This window comes from Aotus nancymaae, unplaced genomic scaffold, assembly GCF_030222135.1.
Source record: "Aotus nancymaae isolate 86718 unplaced genomic scaffold, 86718_ANA_hifiasm-v0.15.2.pri h1tg000029l, whole genome shotgun sequence".
In the NCBI taxonomy this organism is placed as follows: domain Eukaryota; kingdom Metazoa; phylum Chordata; class Mammalia; order Primates; family Aotidae; genus Aotus; species Aotus nancymaae.
The window spans coordinates 30,580,487-30,595,862 of record NW_026988442.1 but is presented as its reverse complement, the minus strand read 5'-3'; the positions used below and the strand labels follow the sequence as shown (position 1 = coordinate 30,595,862).

At 48.0% G+C, this 15,376-nt stretch overlaps 1 protein-coding gene across 6 annotated transcripts in view; it reads left to right on the top strand.

Moving 5' to 3' along the window:
* Positions 1-15,376, top strand: part of NFATC2 (nuclear factor of activated T cells 2) — a 158,717-nt gene that overhangs the window by 95,758 nt on the left and 47,583 nt on the right. For all 6 annotated transcript variants that reach the window (XM_012467464.3, XM_012467466.3, XM_012467461.3 and 3 more), the window contains exons 7-8: positions 13,719-13,774; positions 14,182-14,308. In XM_012467464.3, coding sequence (XP_012322887.1) covers positions 13,719-13,774; positions 14,182-14,308 — 183 coding nt within the window. The remainder of the gene's footprint in view (positions 1-13,718; positions 13,775-14,181; positions 14,309-15,376) is intronic.

Here is a 15,376-nt window from a genome sequence, read left to right as displayed (position 1 = left end):
ACCTTCTGATCTGCTCACCTTGACCCCCAAGTGCTGAGATTACAAGCATGAGCCACCACGCCTGGCCCCGCTGTTTCTTTTCAAGCCTGCTGCCTCCTATTCCTCCCAGTCTCAGCTCAAAGGTCACTTCCTCCATGGGGTCCTCCTTGCTGTCTCTCTGAGGTTGTCCTGCTTCCCCAACACCTTATTGCCTTCTGTGCCACTGTCCTGCTCCGTTTTCTTGGTGGTACTTAGCACTATTGAAATCATCTCTCTTGTCTGTCTGCTCATTTATCTGCCTGGTCTCTCATGCTGGACTCTTAGTTCCTTGACAGCAGAGATGCAGTGTTTGCTGCTGTGTCCTCAGCATGCAGAGTAGTCCCTGGCACATAGTAGGTGCTCATTTGTGTTGCTGAATGAATCCATCATCTCTTTTAATTGTCACTCCAGCCCTGAGAAGCAGGCAGCATTATCCCCATTTTACAGATGAGGTGACTGAGGCTCACAGATGTCAAGTCATGGGCCCCAGGTCAACCCACAGCTGGTGACAGACATGGAATCCCAAGGCAGCAGTTGTCGTCCTGGACTCCAGAGTCATTTTCTGTAGTCTTGTCAGAGAGGACAAAGAGAAACCAGACAGAACAGTTAGGATATTTCCTATTTATCATTCTCAGTAATTGCTGAAAAGCTATTTGGATGTTCACTGAAATTTAAAAAATGTGTAACCCTTCAAGCAAAGTTCACTCTGGGAAGTCCAGGCTGTTCCTGACTTCAGTGGGAACCCTGGCCCTTGGCCACGGGGCCTCAGGCGGAGTCGGGGGTCCCCGCAAAACATTGCAAAACAGGAAAAAATCTAAGGACACAAAAATAAAAGTGATGTGGCAGCGGGAACGGGGTTGCCATGGCTTTGAGTGACTCGGTGCGCCTGGGTGGGATCCAATGTTTTGGAAGGTTCCTTCACATGACACAGAGTTTTGGAATTTTTCGACTGGTAAATCCTTCTTAATTCAGGCCCCCAGGCTTGGCCAAGTAGCTCCCTGGCTCTCTCTGTGTCCTGCGGGGGCGTAGGTTGGAAAGCAGCCTGCATCAGATTACTCAGCTTTGAAACTTAAATTGTTTGAAGAGAATTTTTTTGTTTTGTTTTGCTGGACGACTTTCTTGGAATGGTCTGATGGCAGAGGCTCCCATCACCTGTCCAGAGGACAAATTGATTTTTTAGAAAGGAGGCGTGGGTGGTGGAATTCCCTCTTTCCCACTGAGTCATCATATCCTGATATGAGTCATTTTATTACTTGGAGGTCCCCAAAGGTTGTATTTTGAGCTTTGTTTAATAAATATAAATGCATGTGCTTAAAATAATTTTTTTCTTTTTGCTAAATTAAGTATTTTTCCATGAATTAGTGCCCTGGAACAATTGGGACCATCTCAGAGCAGACACCTGCTCCTCCCACCTGTTGCTCTCCCTGGGTTTTTGGTACCCGGCGTGATGTTCTCTGAAACAATAGCCCTGGTATGGGAGTCTCTCTAGATGGGGCTTCCCTCTGGGAAATGTCAGACTACAGGCAGGGCTGGGGCATGACTAAGGCTCTCCGGACCTTTGCCCTCAGTGACTCATGTCCCTGGTGTCAGTGACCCCCTGGGCTGGAGCCCACCACTTACCCACAGCTTGGCTGGAACACGAAGCTGTCCTCCAAAGATGCAATCCAGATTGCAACTCCGAAGCCTCTCTGGAGACTGAGAAAATGGTCTTGTTTTCAGGGAGCTCAGTATTTGTCTAAACATGGTCCCCTTGTATTTAAGAACAGGCTTTTAAGTCCAAGAATCCTGCATTTCATTCCGTTTGCATCCATTTGAAAGAGGCCACAGAGAAATGAGTTTTTGTTAGAAAACTTGTTGTGTCTAAGCACTTCCACCATCAGAAATTGTTCCCGGTGCCAAAGGCCTTTGCGTAATTCCCAGATCAAAGGCTGGATTTTGAATCACCCAGCAGACTTGTCCTAAGGGCTGGATTGGCCTTACACTATGCACCTTGGGACTCAGTTTTCCCATCTCTAAGATGGGGTTGGTGGCGTTTTAGTGGTAGAAGGAGATCAAGGAACTGAAAGTATCAGGCACATAGTAGGTGCTCAGAAAACATCAGCTGTCCTTCTACCTGCACTCTGGGAGCCCAGTTGACTTCACACAGGGTTCAGAGGGCAGGGCCATGTTGCTTTCTTGCTGGGAGAAGAGTCCTTCTTGGCAGAGGTGAATTTCTCTCCTGTCCTTACCCTGGAGCCATCAGATTTCTGGAGTCATAGCCTGGCAGCAGGAGGGAGCGTGTCTAAGGGTCTCCTCCCTTCCCTTCCCCATTATACAGATGGGGAAGCCACGTCACACAGTGTGATCTTTAGACTTCCTTGAGATAACGGAACTCGTCAGTGGAGGGCTGAGCCTGAAACCCCAACTTTCTAGTTCCCAGTGCAGCTGGCTGTCTAAAATGTGTGGGGATCATCCATAGATGACAGCTCAGGGCTGAGAAGAGTCACATCTAGGGTGGGACAGGGGAGGAGCTGAAATCCGGCCTCTGTGTGAGACTGACCTTGACTGAGCATCCAAGCATGCCCTTTTAACCTTGCTCCGCTCTCGCAGACCCTGGTGCAGCCCTGTTCATGTTCCAGGTGTTTATTGAGCACCTACTATGTGCAGTGCGGTGCCAGGCACAGGGGACACATGGCAGGTGAGGTCCCTTCCCTTGGGGTGGACAGTCTGAAACTTGTTTATAAGCAGGACACTTTTAGATGGGGAAAATGCTATGAGGACAGTGAAGCCAGGTCACAGGCCAGAGAGGGAAGAGGGTGTGGAGTTGGGGGGAAAATACAGATGTGCAGTTAAACAGGAATCCCTAACAGTAAGTTTCTTTAGTAAAAGTACGTTCTATACAATGGCAAGGAATTTGGGATGTACTTGTAGTAAAAAGGTATTCATGGTTTTCTGTAATCCAAATTTAACTGAACATTCTGTATTTTTTATTGGTTAAATCTGGTAACCCTGGATAGAGAGGAGTCAGGGAGGTCTTCCTGGAAGAGATGGCTTTGAGCAGACCCGTGAAGGTGGGAAAGAAAGAGCCACAAGGACTGCTGGGAGAGTGTCCCAGGCAACAGGAACCACCCCGTGCCAAGGCCTCAGCATGGAGCTGAGCTTAGGGCATTTGAGGAACTGGAAGCAGGTCCAGGCAACTGGTGAGAGTGAGAACCGAGCCTGGAGGGGTGCTGCAAGGGGCAGGCTGGGCTGGGCCCTGCAGACATGGCAAGGAGTTTGGATTGACTTCCCGACACCACAGGTAGTTGGTGGAGGTTTTTGAGCAAGGGAGTGGCACGATCTGGTTGATGTTTAAGAGTGCTCTGGCCGGCTGGGTGCGGTGGCTCACGCCTGTAATCCCAGCCCTTTGGGAGGCCAAGATGGGTGGATCACCTGAGGTCAAGAGATCGAGACCATCCTTACCAACATGGTAAAACCCTGTCTCTACTAAAAATACAAAAATTAACTGGGTGTGGTGGCATGCATGCACCCATAGTCCCAGCTGCTTGGGAGGCTGAGGCAGGAGAATCGCTTGAACTTCAGAGGCAGAAGTTGTAGTGAGCCGAGATTGTGCCACTGCACTCCAGCCTGGGTGACAGAGCGAGACTCTGTCTCAAACAAACAAACAAAAAAGAGTGCTCTGGCCATCTGTATGAATAGTGGACTTGGTGGGGGACAGCCCTCGTAGAAGCTGGGAAGTGAGCGGGCAGCTGCCGCAGTTGTCCCGGTGGGGGATGGCTGGGGGTAAGCCCACCAAGGAAATAGTGGGGCGGTAGACTCAGGAGTCAAGGGACTTCCTGTCCAGAGCTGAGTACATCCATTTGGGCAGCGTTACCGTGTCGGGCAAATGAAATCCTAAGCTAGGGGACCATTCCTGACCCTCCCCCCCAAGCCCCCCGTCTGCTGGGCTCATTAGGCCCATGCTTCCAGGGAAGACACGTTTTTCTGCTAGTTAGCAGTCATAAAGAGCAGACTGAAATGACTTCAACCATTTTTATTTGGCTAATTTTTAAAAGCAGGGCCAGGACTGGGAAGGATCACGCGCGGTTTCCTAATGCAAGCTGACACTTTGATTTCCTCCCCATTCGCTTCAAGCCCGATGGCATGCTCACAGCCCGGGCAAGGACGGATTTACCTTCCTCCTCCCAAAAGCTTGCTCATTTCTCCTGGAGGGCTGACACGAGCCCGCAGCTCCTTTTGGCTGACTGCTAAGACTCCAGCCCCAACCCATGGCCAACCCGACTGCTTCCTGGCTGCTTTGTTCCATCACAGAGTTAAAGAATTGCCCACAAAGAGAAACCAAGAAACCAACCGAAGCATCGGGGCCACACATCAGCAAACGCACTGGCTAGTGATGCCCACTATTCTTGCATCCAGTAGGGGTTTTCTTCTGGAGTTGGCTCTGCAGTAAAGTTAAAGCAAAGGCTATAATGTCAGCTGAGTGCGATGGCGCACGCCTGTAATCCCAGCACTTTGGGAGGCTGAGGCAGGAGGATCACCTGACGTCAGGAGTTCGAGACCAGCCTGGCCAACATGGTGAAACCTTGTCTCTACTTAAAATACAAAAATTAGCCAGGCGTGGTGCCATGTGACTGTAATCCCAGCTACTCGGGAGGCTGAGGCAGAAGGATCTCTTGAACTTGGGAGGTGGAGGTTGCAGTGAGCTGAGATCGTGCCCGGACCCCAGCCTTGGTGATGGAGTAAGGCCCTGTTTCAAAAACAAAAAAATCAAACAAAGGCTATGATGTTACTTTAGCCATACCACCGCCCATGTTTTTTTTTTTTTTTTTTTTTTAACTTGCAGAGTCGTGGTAAGTCTTCTCTAGACCTAACCCCTTTGCCCAAAGTGGTTGGCTCCTTTCTCTTCCCCTCTGACTAAGACTTGGAAGGGCCGTTTTCACACCAGCTGCCAGTCCTTGTTAATTTTGGATGGGGGAGTTTTGCCTGAACATCTGCTCAAGAGACCGAAGTCCTTTATCTCATCTCAGCCCAGAGCAGTAGACGCGCATGTGGTCTTCTCAGTCCTGTTCCACGGGGATAGGTCTGCCTAGTGCCCCAGACCCCAGCTGTGGGTCGGGTGGTGGATTATACGGAGCTCCTGGTCCATGGCACTGGAAATGCTGTCCGGGCTGAGTTGCTTTGATTGTGTGTCATTCCTTGTCTGCGTCCATATTCCCAGCTCCTTCATCAGCCATTTCCCAGAAAGGACCCCGTAGTGAGGGCTTGGTGATTTCTGCTTGCAGGGTGCAGTGGCTGGAGAGGTCAGTGGTCAGATGTTTCCTGGACTCTGCTGTGGGGTGCACACTGGGGGATTCTGAGGTTAATTTGTTCATTTATTCAGCCAGTATTAATTGAGCAACTATTATATACCAGATGCTGTAGAGCTGAGGATCAAGCAGAGAATGAGATAGATATAGCCCTGCTCTGGGGGAACTCACAGCCTGGGGCCGAGGGGAGATAGCAGACCAACAGGTAGCTAAAGTGATATCAGGCTGGAAGGGAGGACTAGAAAGTTATAGGGGCATGGTGTGGGGTGAGAGGGGTCTCTCTGAGCTGGACCTGAAGGATGGGAAGGGGATGGTCACAGGAGGTCTGAGGGAAAGCATCTTGAGAGGTGGAAACAGCAAGTTCCAAGGCCTGGACCTAGGCAGGTGCAGCTGCTGGGGGAGAGAAGGCCAGTGTGTCTAACCTAGTCAGGGGAGGAGAGCTGGGGAAGAGGCTGGGCCTCCATCTCAGTAGACATAAGGAACCTGAGTCCTTGTCTCTCTTGAGCCTGGGTGGAATGTCCGGCCCTGCCTCCCCGTCTGGGGGTCCCTGGAGGGCCAGAAGATGTGCGTGGCCCATCTCACGGCCTAGGGTACAGCTGTGCCGGAGCTGAGTCAGAGCTGATGGTCCATGCCACGCCTCGCTCTCGGGCTGTGGCCCTGGAGGGCTCCTGAGAGACAGGAAAGTCCACAGGCAGTTGCTATGTGCCTTTTTCTTAAGAAAAAACCCTTTATCTAAAAATAATAAAAACATAAACAAATTAGTCACCCATGATGCTGCGTGTTTCTTGAATCAGTGAAGGGAGGCATGAAGGTCTCACCTCACCCATTCAGGCCCAGCTCCGGGAGGTACAACCATCTGGATAGCTTGGGGCACAGGCTTTCTAAGTCCAAGCAGACTTATGAATAGACTCACATAGTGGCATCATGCTGTACATACAGGGCTGCAGCTTTTTACAATTTTTATTTATTTATTTATTGAAATGGAGTTTTGTCGTCCAGGCTGGAGTGCAGTGGCGCGATCTCAGCTCACTGTAACTTCCACCTCCCGGATTCAAGCGATTCTCCTGCCTCAGCCTCCTGAGTAGTTGGGATTACAGGCATGGGCCACCACACCTGGCTAATTTTTGTATTTTTAGCAGAGACAGGGTTTCACCATGTTGGCCAGGCTGGTCTCGAACTCTTGACCTCAAGTGATCCACCTGCCTCGACCTCCCAAAGTGCTGGGATTACAGGTGTGAGCCATGGCGCCCAGAAAAATATACTTATTAATATAACAGGGTCATGTTTCCAGGTTAGAAAACACAGACCTACCTTATCCTAAGGGCTGCCCAGTGCTGTTCGACTGATTTTCCATCCAATTACAGATGGCCCATAATTCATTCAGCCAGTCCCCGGCCAGTGAGTACTTTCTATGGCCATTTTATTTATTTGCAATGAGGAATTTAATGCAATGAAATGAAGCAAGAAACTTCAATACCCACCAAGGCACTTGGATCAGGATGGCCCTTCAATTCATTTTTACTGAAATCAAAACAATGTGAGACTCTAAATTCTAAAATTGTAGTAATGATAGCAGCTTTAACTATGGGCTGGGAATTCTACTAGGCATTTCATATAAACCGTTCATTTTAATTCTTGCCAGATCTTTTTGAGGTCGGTAATATTAACTTTATCTTTTTTTTTTTTGAGACAGAGTTTTGCTCTTGTTGCCTAGGCTGGAGTGCAATGCACAATCTTGGCTCACTGCAGCCTCCATTTCCGGGATTCTAGTGATTCTCCTGCCTAAGCCTCCCAAGTAGCTGGGATTACAGGCACCCGCCACCATGCCCAGCTATTTTTTTGTATTTTTAGTAGAGATGGGGTTTCACCATGTTGGTCAGGCTGGTCTTTAACTCCTGACCTCAGGTAGTCCACCTGCCTTGGCCTCCCAGAGTGCTGGGATTACAGGTGGCAAGTCACTGTGTCCAGCCAAACTTTACCATTTTTGCTTATGAGGAAACTGAGGCATAGAGAGCTGCCACTTGAAGATCATACAGCTAGTAAACTATGAGGACAAAACTTAGACCTGGACAGAGTGACATCTGACTGAGAAAACCCCATCAGTATTTTTTATTTTTGAGATGGAGTCTTGCTCTGCTGCCCAGGCTGGAGTACAGTGGCATGATATCGGCTTACTTCAACTTCCGCCTCCTGGGTTCAAGCAAGTCTCCTGCCTCAGCCTCCCGAGTAGCTGAGATTACAGGTGCCCATCACCATGCCTGGCTAATGTTTGTATTTGTAGTAGAGACAGGGTTCTGCCATGTTGGCCAGGCTGGTCTTGAACTCCTGACCTCAAGTGATCCACTCTCCTCGGCCTCCGAAAGTGCTGGCGTCATAGGCAGGAGCCACCGTGCCCGGCCCCATCAGCATTTGTTTCGAATTCCACTGCCCTATGGGAGTGCAATTCAGAGGTAGGGATTAGTGGGTTCTCCAGGCAAGACCTGGATACAGGATGGAACGGGGAAGAGGAGCCCAGGAAAATGGCCTCGAGGTACCTTATAAACCACAGGCTTTCCTCAGAGACCAGCCTTCTAGAGTGTGTCTTCCACATGCTGCATAAAATCGAGAAGGACCACAGATGTAGGCTTTCACTTCCTGTTAGGGACTTGTTTATCCAGAACCGACTGCAGACCCCACATGAGGGAGTCCAGGTCAGGCCAGATTCTGGCCTGCTCTCTGAGCTTCTAATAACTAAAAGGTGCAAAAGAAAGCAGATGGACCCTTGGCTCACGGTTTAAGTTTTGATTTCTTATTCCTATGAGGTCTTTTTCTCTGTGTCTGTGTTTTTAAAGTTAATGGTGAAAAGACCCACTTTGGAAAGAGAAGGAAAATCAGGCACCATGCTGCAGTCTCGAATAACGGACCTCGTCCCTTTGTAAATTCCCTCCAGCCCAAGCCTGTAGGCAGAAGTATTGCAATCAGAAAAGGCGACTGGAAAATGTTTATTATTTTCTGATTTTAAAATGCTTGTGTTTTTCTCAATATTAACACATTGTGGAATATATGCAAAAAATGATAAGACAGCACTGAAATAATCCATTGCTGCTAACCATAATAACCGATGTTTGTCCAACTTTTTTTTTTTTTTTTTTTTTTTTGAGACAGAGTTTCACTCTCATTGCCCAGGCTGGAGTGCAATGGCACGATCTGGCTCGCTGCAACCTCCATCTCCTGGGTTCAAGTGATTCTCCTGCCTTAGCCTTCTTAGTAGCTGGGACTATAGGCATGTGCCACCATGCCCAGCTAATTTTTATATTTTTAGTAGAGACAGGATTTCACCATGTTGGCCAGGCTGGTCTTGAACTCCTGACCTCAGGTGATCTGCCCGCCTTGGCCTCCCAAAGTGCTGGGATCACAGGCGTGAGCCACTGTGCACGGCCCTGAACATTTATATAATAACCTGCATGGGCCTGTTGCCATATTTAATCTTCAGGATGAGCTCATAAAGTATGGGTACTATGATTATCTCCATAGTTTAGATGAGAAGCAGGAGAGAGAGTGTCATATCTAAGGTCTCACAGATCATTGGGGCCAGTCAGGGGTTTGAAGCTGGGTCTGTCTACCTCGAAGTTTGGGGTACACAGGAGTAAAATGGCAGAGCGCTGGGGTGACAGAAGTTGGTTGTGGCCACAGGACATGCCCACAAAGGCTCAGGGTTGCAGTTGGCATGTTATGGGAGGCCTGGAGGAGAATGCTGGAGAGGGCCACCATTTCCTCCTGCACCCTGGGGGCTGCTTTCCCTGACATTTACCAGGCTCTGGGGTGCTGTGGGATGTGGCCGCTCACAGCCTCACTGTGGGCGTCCCGAGGAAGTGCTGCTTCCCAGGCGCCGGTTTTTGTGGCTGGAGCCCAGAGGAGAGGAACCAGGCAGGGGAACTGCCAGGCACAGGGATCTGAAACTGTGCAAGGAGTGCTGACGCAAGCCAGGCTGCCTGGGTTCAAATCTGGCTTCCCCACAGGATCTGGCTGTGTGACCTTGGCCTGTGCTCTCACCTCTCTGTACCTGGTGTCCTCCCTTATAAAATGGGCTGAGGAGACCTGCCTCCTAGGGGTGCTGCTCAGATGAGACAAGCCCATGTGTATGAGGTGCTTAGAGTGATGCCAGGCACATAGTGAGTGGCCATAAGAGTCAGGGGTAAGAACACTGCCAGGAGAGGCTGGAACGAGGGTAGGAGCCGGGTGGCGCAAGACCTCGAGGGCCACAGTGGAGCCTTGACGGTATCCTGAGGGCGCAGCGAAGCAGGGGAAGGCTTGAGATCTGCCTCTGCATGAATCTTTGTGGTGAGCGGCCCCCAGAGATCCCACCCGTATGAGATCTTCCTCCCGCCCCCTCGTCATCTTCCGGTCATCTGGTCACTATCTCTTGTGGAACAACCTTGACCTGTCTTTGAAGCCATCTTTGTTATTAGATAACGTCAGTTGCTTAAAGGCTATGATTTAATAACGACTGTGGGTCTTTGCACAGCCCGCTTGCTTCTCTGGGCCTCAGTTTCCTCGTCCACCAGTGCAGGCTGGCCAGTCTCTAAGTGCTCTCAACAGCCTGTGTGCTGGATTCCTGTGACTATCAGTGCATGGAGTTTTGTCTGCCATGTATACACCCCAGAGGTGGGAAAAGGTCTCCTCCTCCTTTGTGTTGGGTCCCTCGACCTGGAGGGGACAGTCCATGAGAACGCACCTCTTAGTGACGAGGACAGTCCGTGAGAACACGCCTCTTAGTGACAAGGACAGTCCATGAGAACTCTCCTCTTGGTGACAAGGACAGTCCATGAGAACCCTCCTCTTGGTGACAAGGACAGTCCATGAGAACTCGCCTCTTGGTGACAAGGACAGTCCATGAGAACCCTCCTCTTGGTGACAAGGACAGTCCATGAGAACTCGCCTCTTGGTGACAAGGACAGTCCATGAGAACCCTCCTCTTGGTGACAAGGACAGTCCATGAGAACTCGCCTCTTGGTGACACTCTTTTCGTGGCACCGCCATTTTGTATTTTCTGTGTTTCCCTGCCACTTGCTGGTGTGAGCCTAGGAAGAAAGCCTGGACTGGAAGCTCTATGTGTCCTACCTAATACTTGCTGACCACATTTCCAGGTACTTTCTCTCCTTTTATGAACTTCTCAAAATGATCCCCCCACTTTTTTTTTTCCAAAACGAGCTCCTATAAGTGGAAAAAAAAAAATGATGCTGTTGGTGGCAGAATTCAAGAATTCGTTTGAGGCAAAGAGAGACTGTGGGAGAGGGTGACAGAACACCAGTGTGCTACTGTTTCCTCTGTTAATTTCCTACTTGATCTTCAGGCTTCGAGCTCACTTTGTAATTGTGGATGAGAACACATTTTTTCATGAGGGCCCCAGCCTGGTGTGTACAGTCATGCTCCTGGTGGTGACCTCTGCCCGAAAAGGGGACGTGTGTCCCTGTTGAGTGGTCTTTGACAAATAAACTAAGTTTGTCCTAGACTACTTCTGTACAGGACTTTGCACACTGAAAGTACTCAGGTCTTGATGACTTGAGTTCCAGTTCCTCGATGTCCATCCAGCCACCTTCCCTTGCTTCCTTTTGAGCATCAGACATTCCTGTTTGGTTATCTGAGAAAACAGGGGGCTTAAGTATTCTGCCCTCATTGAGGGGGCGCGTCTGATGTTAGCTTCTGGACTTTTCTTGGCCCCAGCAACTGCCTTTGGAGGAGCTGACACTTCCGTCTCTTCAGTCATGAGATGTTTATTAGGCATTTGCGCGTGCTGGTTGTTGGGGAGATAGTGATGAATCTGACTTGGTCCCTTCAGCAGGGACCAAGGGACACTGGAGTGAGAGTCAATACATTAACCGCCTTTTCTCTTTCCTTTTAGCATAGCCCATATCTTGCTGAGTCGTTTCAGGAACTGCACTGTAAAGTCAGGATTTGCAGACTTAATTGTGACAGAGGGCTCTCATGTGTTCTTTGCTTATTCCTTGTCAAGATCATCTAGAGAGCAATCACAAGACTTTATGTTAATTTTTCATGGGGGAGGTGGGGAGGAGTTATGTCTAAGTAATGCTTGAAATGCAGATTTCATTGGATGAATCTTAACAGCCAAGACTCTATGGGTTCAAACCTATGCAGTCACAGAAGATGTTAATAGCTGTGCTTAAAAGTAGGGAGGGGTTCTTTGGCCAGACATTGGGAAGGGCTACATACTCTAGCCCACCTTGGAGAGTTACTCTGCATAGCAGCGTGTTAAAGCCTCTGAGAAGTCCTGCAGTGAAGAAAGCCATCTGACTTTGACTCAGCAGTTTCCAAAGCTTATTAGCGTTCAGAATGTTTCCCCTTTCTCATAAAACCATTTAATATCCTCCAGAATCAGTGTTCCACAAACCCTGGAAATACTTGTGGAAATGACTTATTTCAGCTGAAAACTACCCAATGACCAGTGTAGGTGGTCAGCAAGAGAAATCAAGTATTTGCAAATGCAGTGGGGTTTTTTTTTTGGCCCAAATTCTTGGCCCCAAACTGGGGAAATAATGTTCTGCTTCTGGACAGGAGAGTTTACCTTTGAGCACAACCTCTTCATCAGTTGCCATGACTCACGTGAGATCCAGGCTGTATGCTGAGGAAAGGCAGAGGTGAGCCCCTGTCTCTGCTCTTCAGTGACTCCTGAGCCAGAGCACCACTGAAGTCACTGGCTTCCCTCTTAACTTGGGGCTGCATCTTTAAGCCTGTGTTCTCAGACAACCAAGAAGGCAGGTCTGGGATAGTCAGGGACCTGTCGTGGTGCTTCTGTAACAGCCTTGGTGTATAATAAAGTGTAATATACAACAATGCTTTTAAAAATTATTTATTTATCTTTGAAACAAGGTCTCACTCTGTCACCCAGGCTGGAGTGCAGTGGTGTGATCTTGGTTCGCTGCAACCTCTACATCCTGGGTTCAAGCAGTTCTCATGCCTCAGCCTCTCAAGTAGCTGGGATTACAGGCACGCACCACCACACCTGGCTAATTTTTATTTTTGTATTTTTAGTAGAGACAGGGTTTCACCATGCTGGCCAGGCTGATCTTAAACTCCTAGCCTCAAGTGATGCACCTGCCTTGGCCTCCCAGAGTGCTGGGATTACAGGCGTAAGCCACCTCATCTGGCCCTTAATAATGCCTTTTTTTTTTTTTTTTTTAAAGAAAGATCTATAGACATTCAGATATGGAGGAAAAAAATATGATGGTAGGATTCTGGACAGTTTCTATTCTTATTTTCTGTTGTTGCCCTGTTTTCGTTCTTTCTCTTTTTTTGGCTGTTAACATTTTATTTTAAAACTTTTAAAAATGTAACTTCAACTTTTTGGATTTGGGAAGTATCTGTGGTTTGTTCCATGGGTATATTACGTGACACTGAGGTTTGGGATATGAATGAGCCTGTCACCCAGGCAGTGAGCACAGTACCCGATCAGTAGATCGCTGGTCCCTGCCCTGCTCCCTGACTCCCACCCCGTTAGTCCTCACGATCTGTTGTTCCTTCTTCATGTCCATACAGACCCAAAGCTTAGCTCTCACTTATAAATGAGAACATGCGGTGTTTAGTTTTCTGTTCCTGCATTAATTTGCTTAGGATAATGTTGTCTTGTTTTCTATTGTCAACATGTCTTCATTTTAGCAAAAGGAAATACTCACATCTGTAAATGCATATATACACACACGTGCACACATTGACACACACCTTACTGAAATGACATATGTAGGAAGTAAAAAGTTCCCCTTCGAAGTTTTCCTTCTTATTAAAAAATAATAATAAATGTTAGAAATAATTGTTTTAAAGACTAACTTTCTTCAAAGCCTTCTTGCTTTTTGCTAATAACTCTTTGTTAAGCCCTATCCTATGTAGCTGTTAGACATGCTCACAGGCACGTAGTACATTCTCTGTCCTTATACTTTAACCAAGACGTTTGTGCTGGACGTGCTCACAGGCATGTCCCAGCTCATGGCCTATGCCCCTTCCTTATTTGGACTTCCTCTTTTCCTTTGTTCTCCATTGCCTTTACCTATTTAGAAAAGTTTTAAATTGTTAGCCAATCAGGTTCAGTTTTAAATTGTGAAGTCTGGCTCCAACCAACAGAGAGCTGACACAGCAATAAAGACCTAATACGCAAGGAATAAATATGCCTGCCTTTCCTTTGTTCATGGTACTCTCATAGCAAGATATCATACAAGGAGCACCTTTTCTGCAGAAAGTAAAATTGCCTCACTGAGAAAACTTTTTGTCTGAGTGCTAATTTTTCCTTGCAATACCTAAGAACAAACGTTCTGCCTCTCATAACATAATATGTAAGCTAAGATAAATAGAAGTTGGTGAGTTTTTGTCTTAAATCTTTGGTTTGTAATAGTTCCTTCAAAGTCTGTCATTTTTTAATTTTTCTAGATGGGCAGCAGATTTGGGAGATGGAAGCCACAGTGGATAAGGACAAGAGCCAGCCCGTAAGCACGTGGACGCACTGGCTGTGAGGCAGCCGAGTGTCTCCAAACCCCCGTCATGTTCCCTCCCTCATGCTCTCTCCTTCTTTCCCTCCTTCCTTCATCAATGGCCCCCAGAGCTTTGGACCTAACAGGTACTCAATAAGTGCATATTAATGAGCGAATTTAGCATTTACTGGACACCAGGCTTTCTGATTTGTAACTGTGACATCTTAATGTATTTTGATGGAGTATTTTTCTTTGCTGCTGCTGAAAAGTTAAATTCCCCTGAAATTGAACTTCCCCTGTAAACCTACGAAAGGCACATCAAAACTTACCCATTAGACGGCGGGCTGCCAGAATGTACTTAGGGTGTGGGTAGGAACTTAGACATGATTGTAGTTAAGTTCATGACCACTCCTTCCTTCTAGAACATGCTTTTTGTTGAGATTCCCGAGTATCGGAACAAGCACATCCGCACACCTGTAAAAGTGAACTTCTACGTCATCAACGGAAAAAGAAAACGAAGTCAGCCTCAGCACTTTACCTACCACCCAGGTAAGGACTGTCTCTGACGGCCCTGTTGTTATTGAGAGGCAGGACAGGCACGGGGCTCAGGACTCCTGAAGTTTGCTCCTAGCTGGGTAACTTTGGAGAGACGACTCAGCCTCTCTGAGCCTCAGTTTCATCATCTGTGAGGCAGCATCTTCCTTACAAGGGTTCCAGAAATGAAATGCACATAAAATCCTTAGCACAGCGCAAAGTAAGCTGATGTCAGTGATATTAGCTATTATTGCCTGGGTACTTTCCTTTGGGGAAAGGGGGAATAGAAGAAGGGCATGTGTATGCATGTACAACGGAAGGGTGCTAAGTGGATGACTCCTGTCCCTGGCTTAGATTTGATCATGATAGAGGGGTCAAAGGTGGCTATGCCCTAAAACCTATAGAATCTTTATGTGACCCCCTGCATGGGTTATCACCCTGTGGCCTAATGCAGTGAGTGACTGGTCTATAACCGGGCCAGAAGGTCTCGTTCCCACAAAGTACAGCCCCAAGAAAGGTGATGAGTACCATTTTGTCATTCATTCATTTGTCCAGAAAATATAAGAGTGCCAGCCACTGTTCTTGGCTTGTGGACACAGCCGTGAACACTGCAGGGTAAGAATCCCTGCCCATGTGGAACTGCCATTCTCACAGGGGATGAGGTCATAGATGATGTTATTATTGATATGTATGTTGGATTATGATTGGGGCTGTGGAAAAGGTGGACAGGAACAGCCAGGGGAAGCATAATTTTATATTTTAAAAATGCTTCTCTGAGCTTTCCCTTGGGAAGTAGGCTACAGGCTTCCCAGGCTGAGAAAGACCTGCTAGCCACCTTTCCAAGACTGGAAACCTATATTTCGAGACAATCTCCCAGGGTATAATTTCCATCCTGTGGCAGTTTCACAGTTGGAAGCATTAAACTGAGGGGTGTCCTGGCAGCCTGGCCTTGGTGAGCTGGACTTGTGCCCACAGTTTTGTGTTGACCCCTGTGAGGACACTGCTGTCCTGGGGCAGACATGACACTTTATCAGGGGCAGGGTTCAGACTCAGAATTGTGGGAGATGGCTGGGAGGCTCTGCA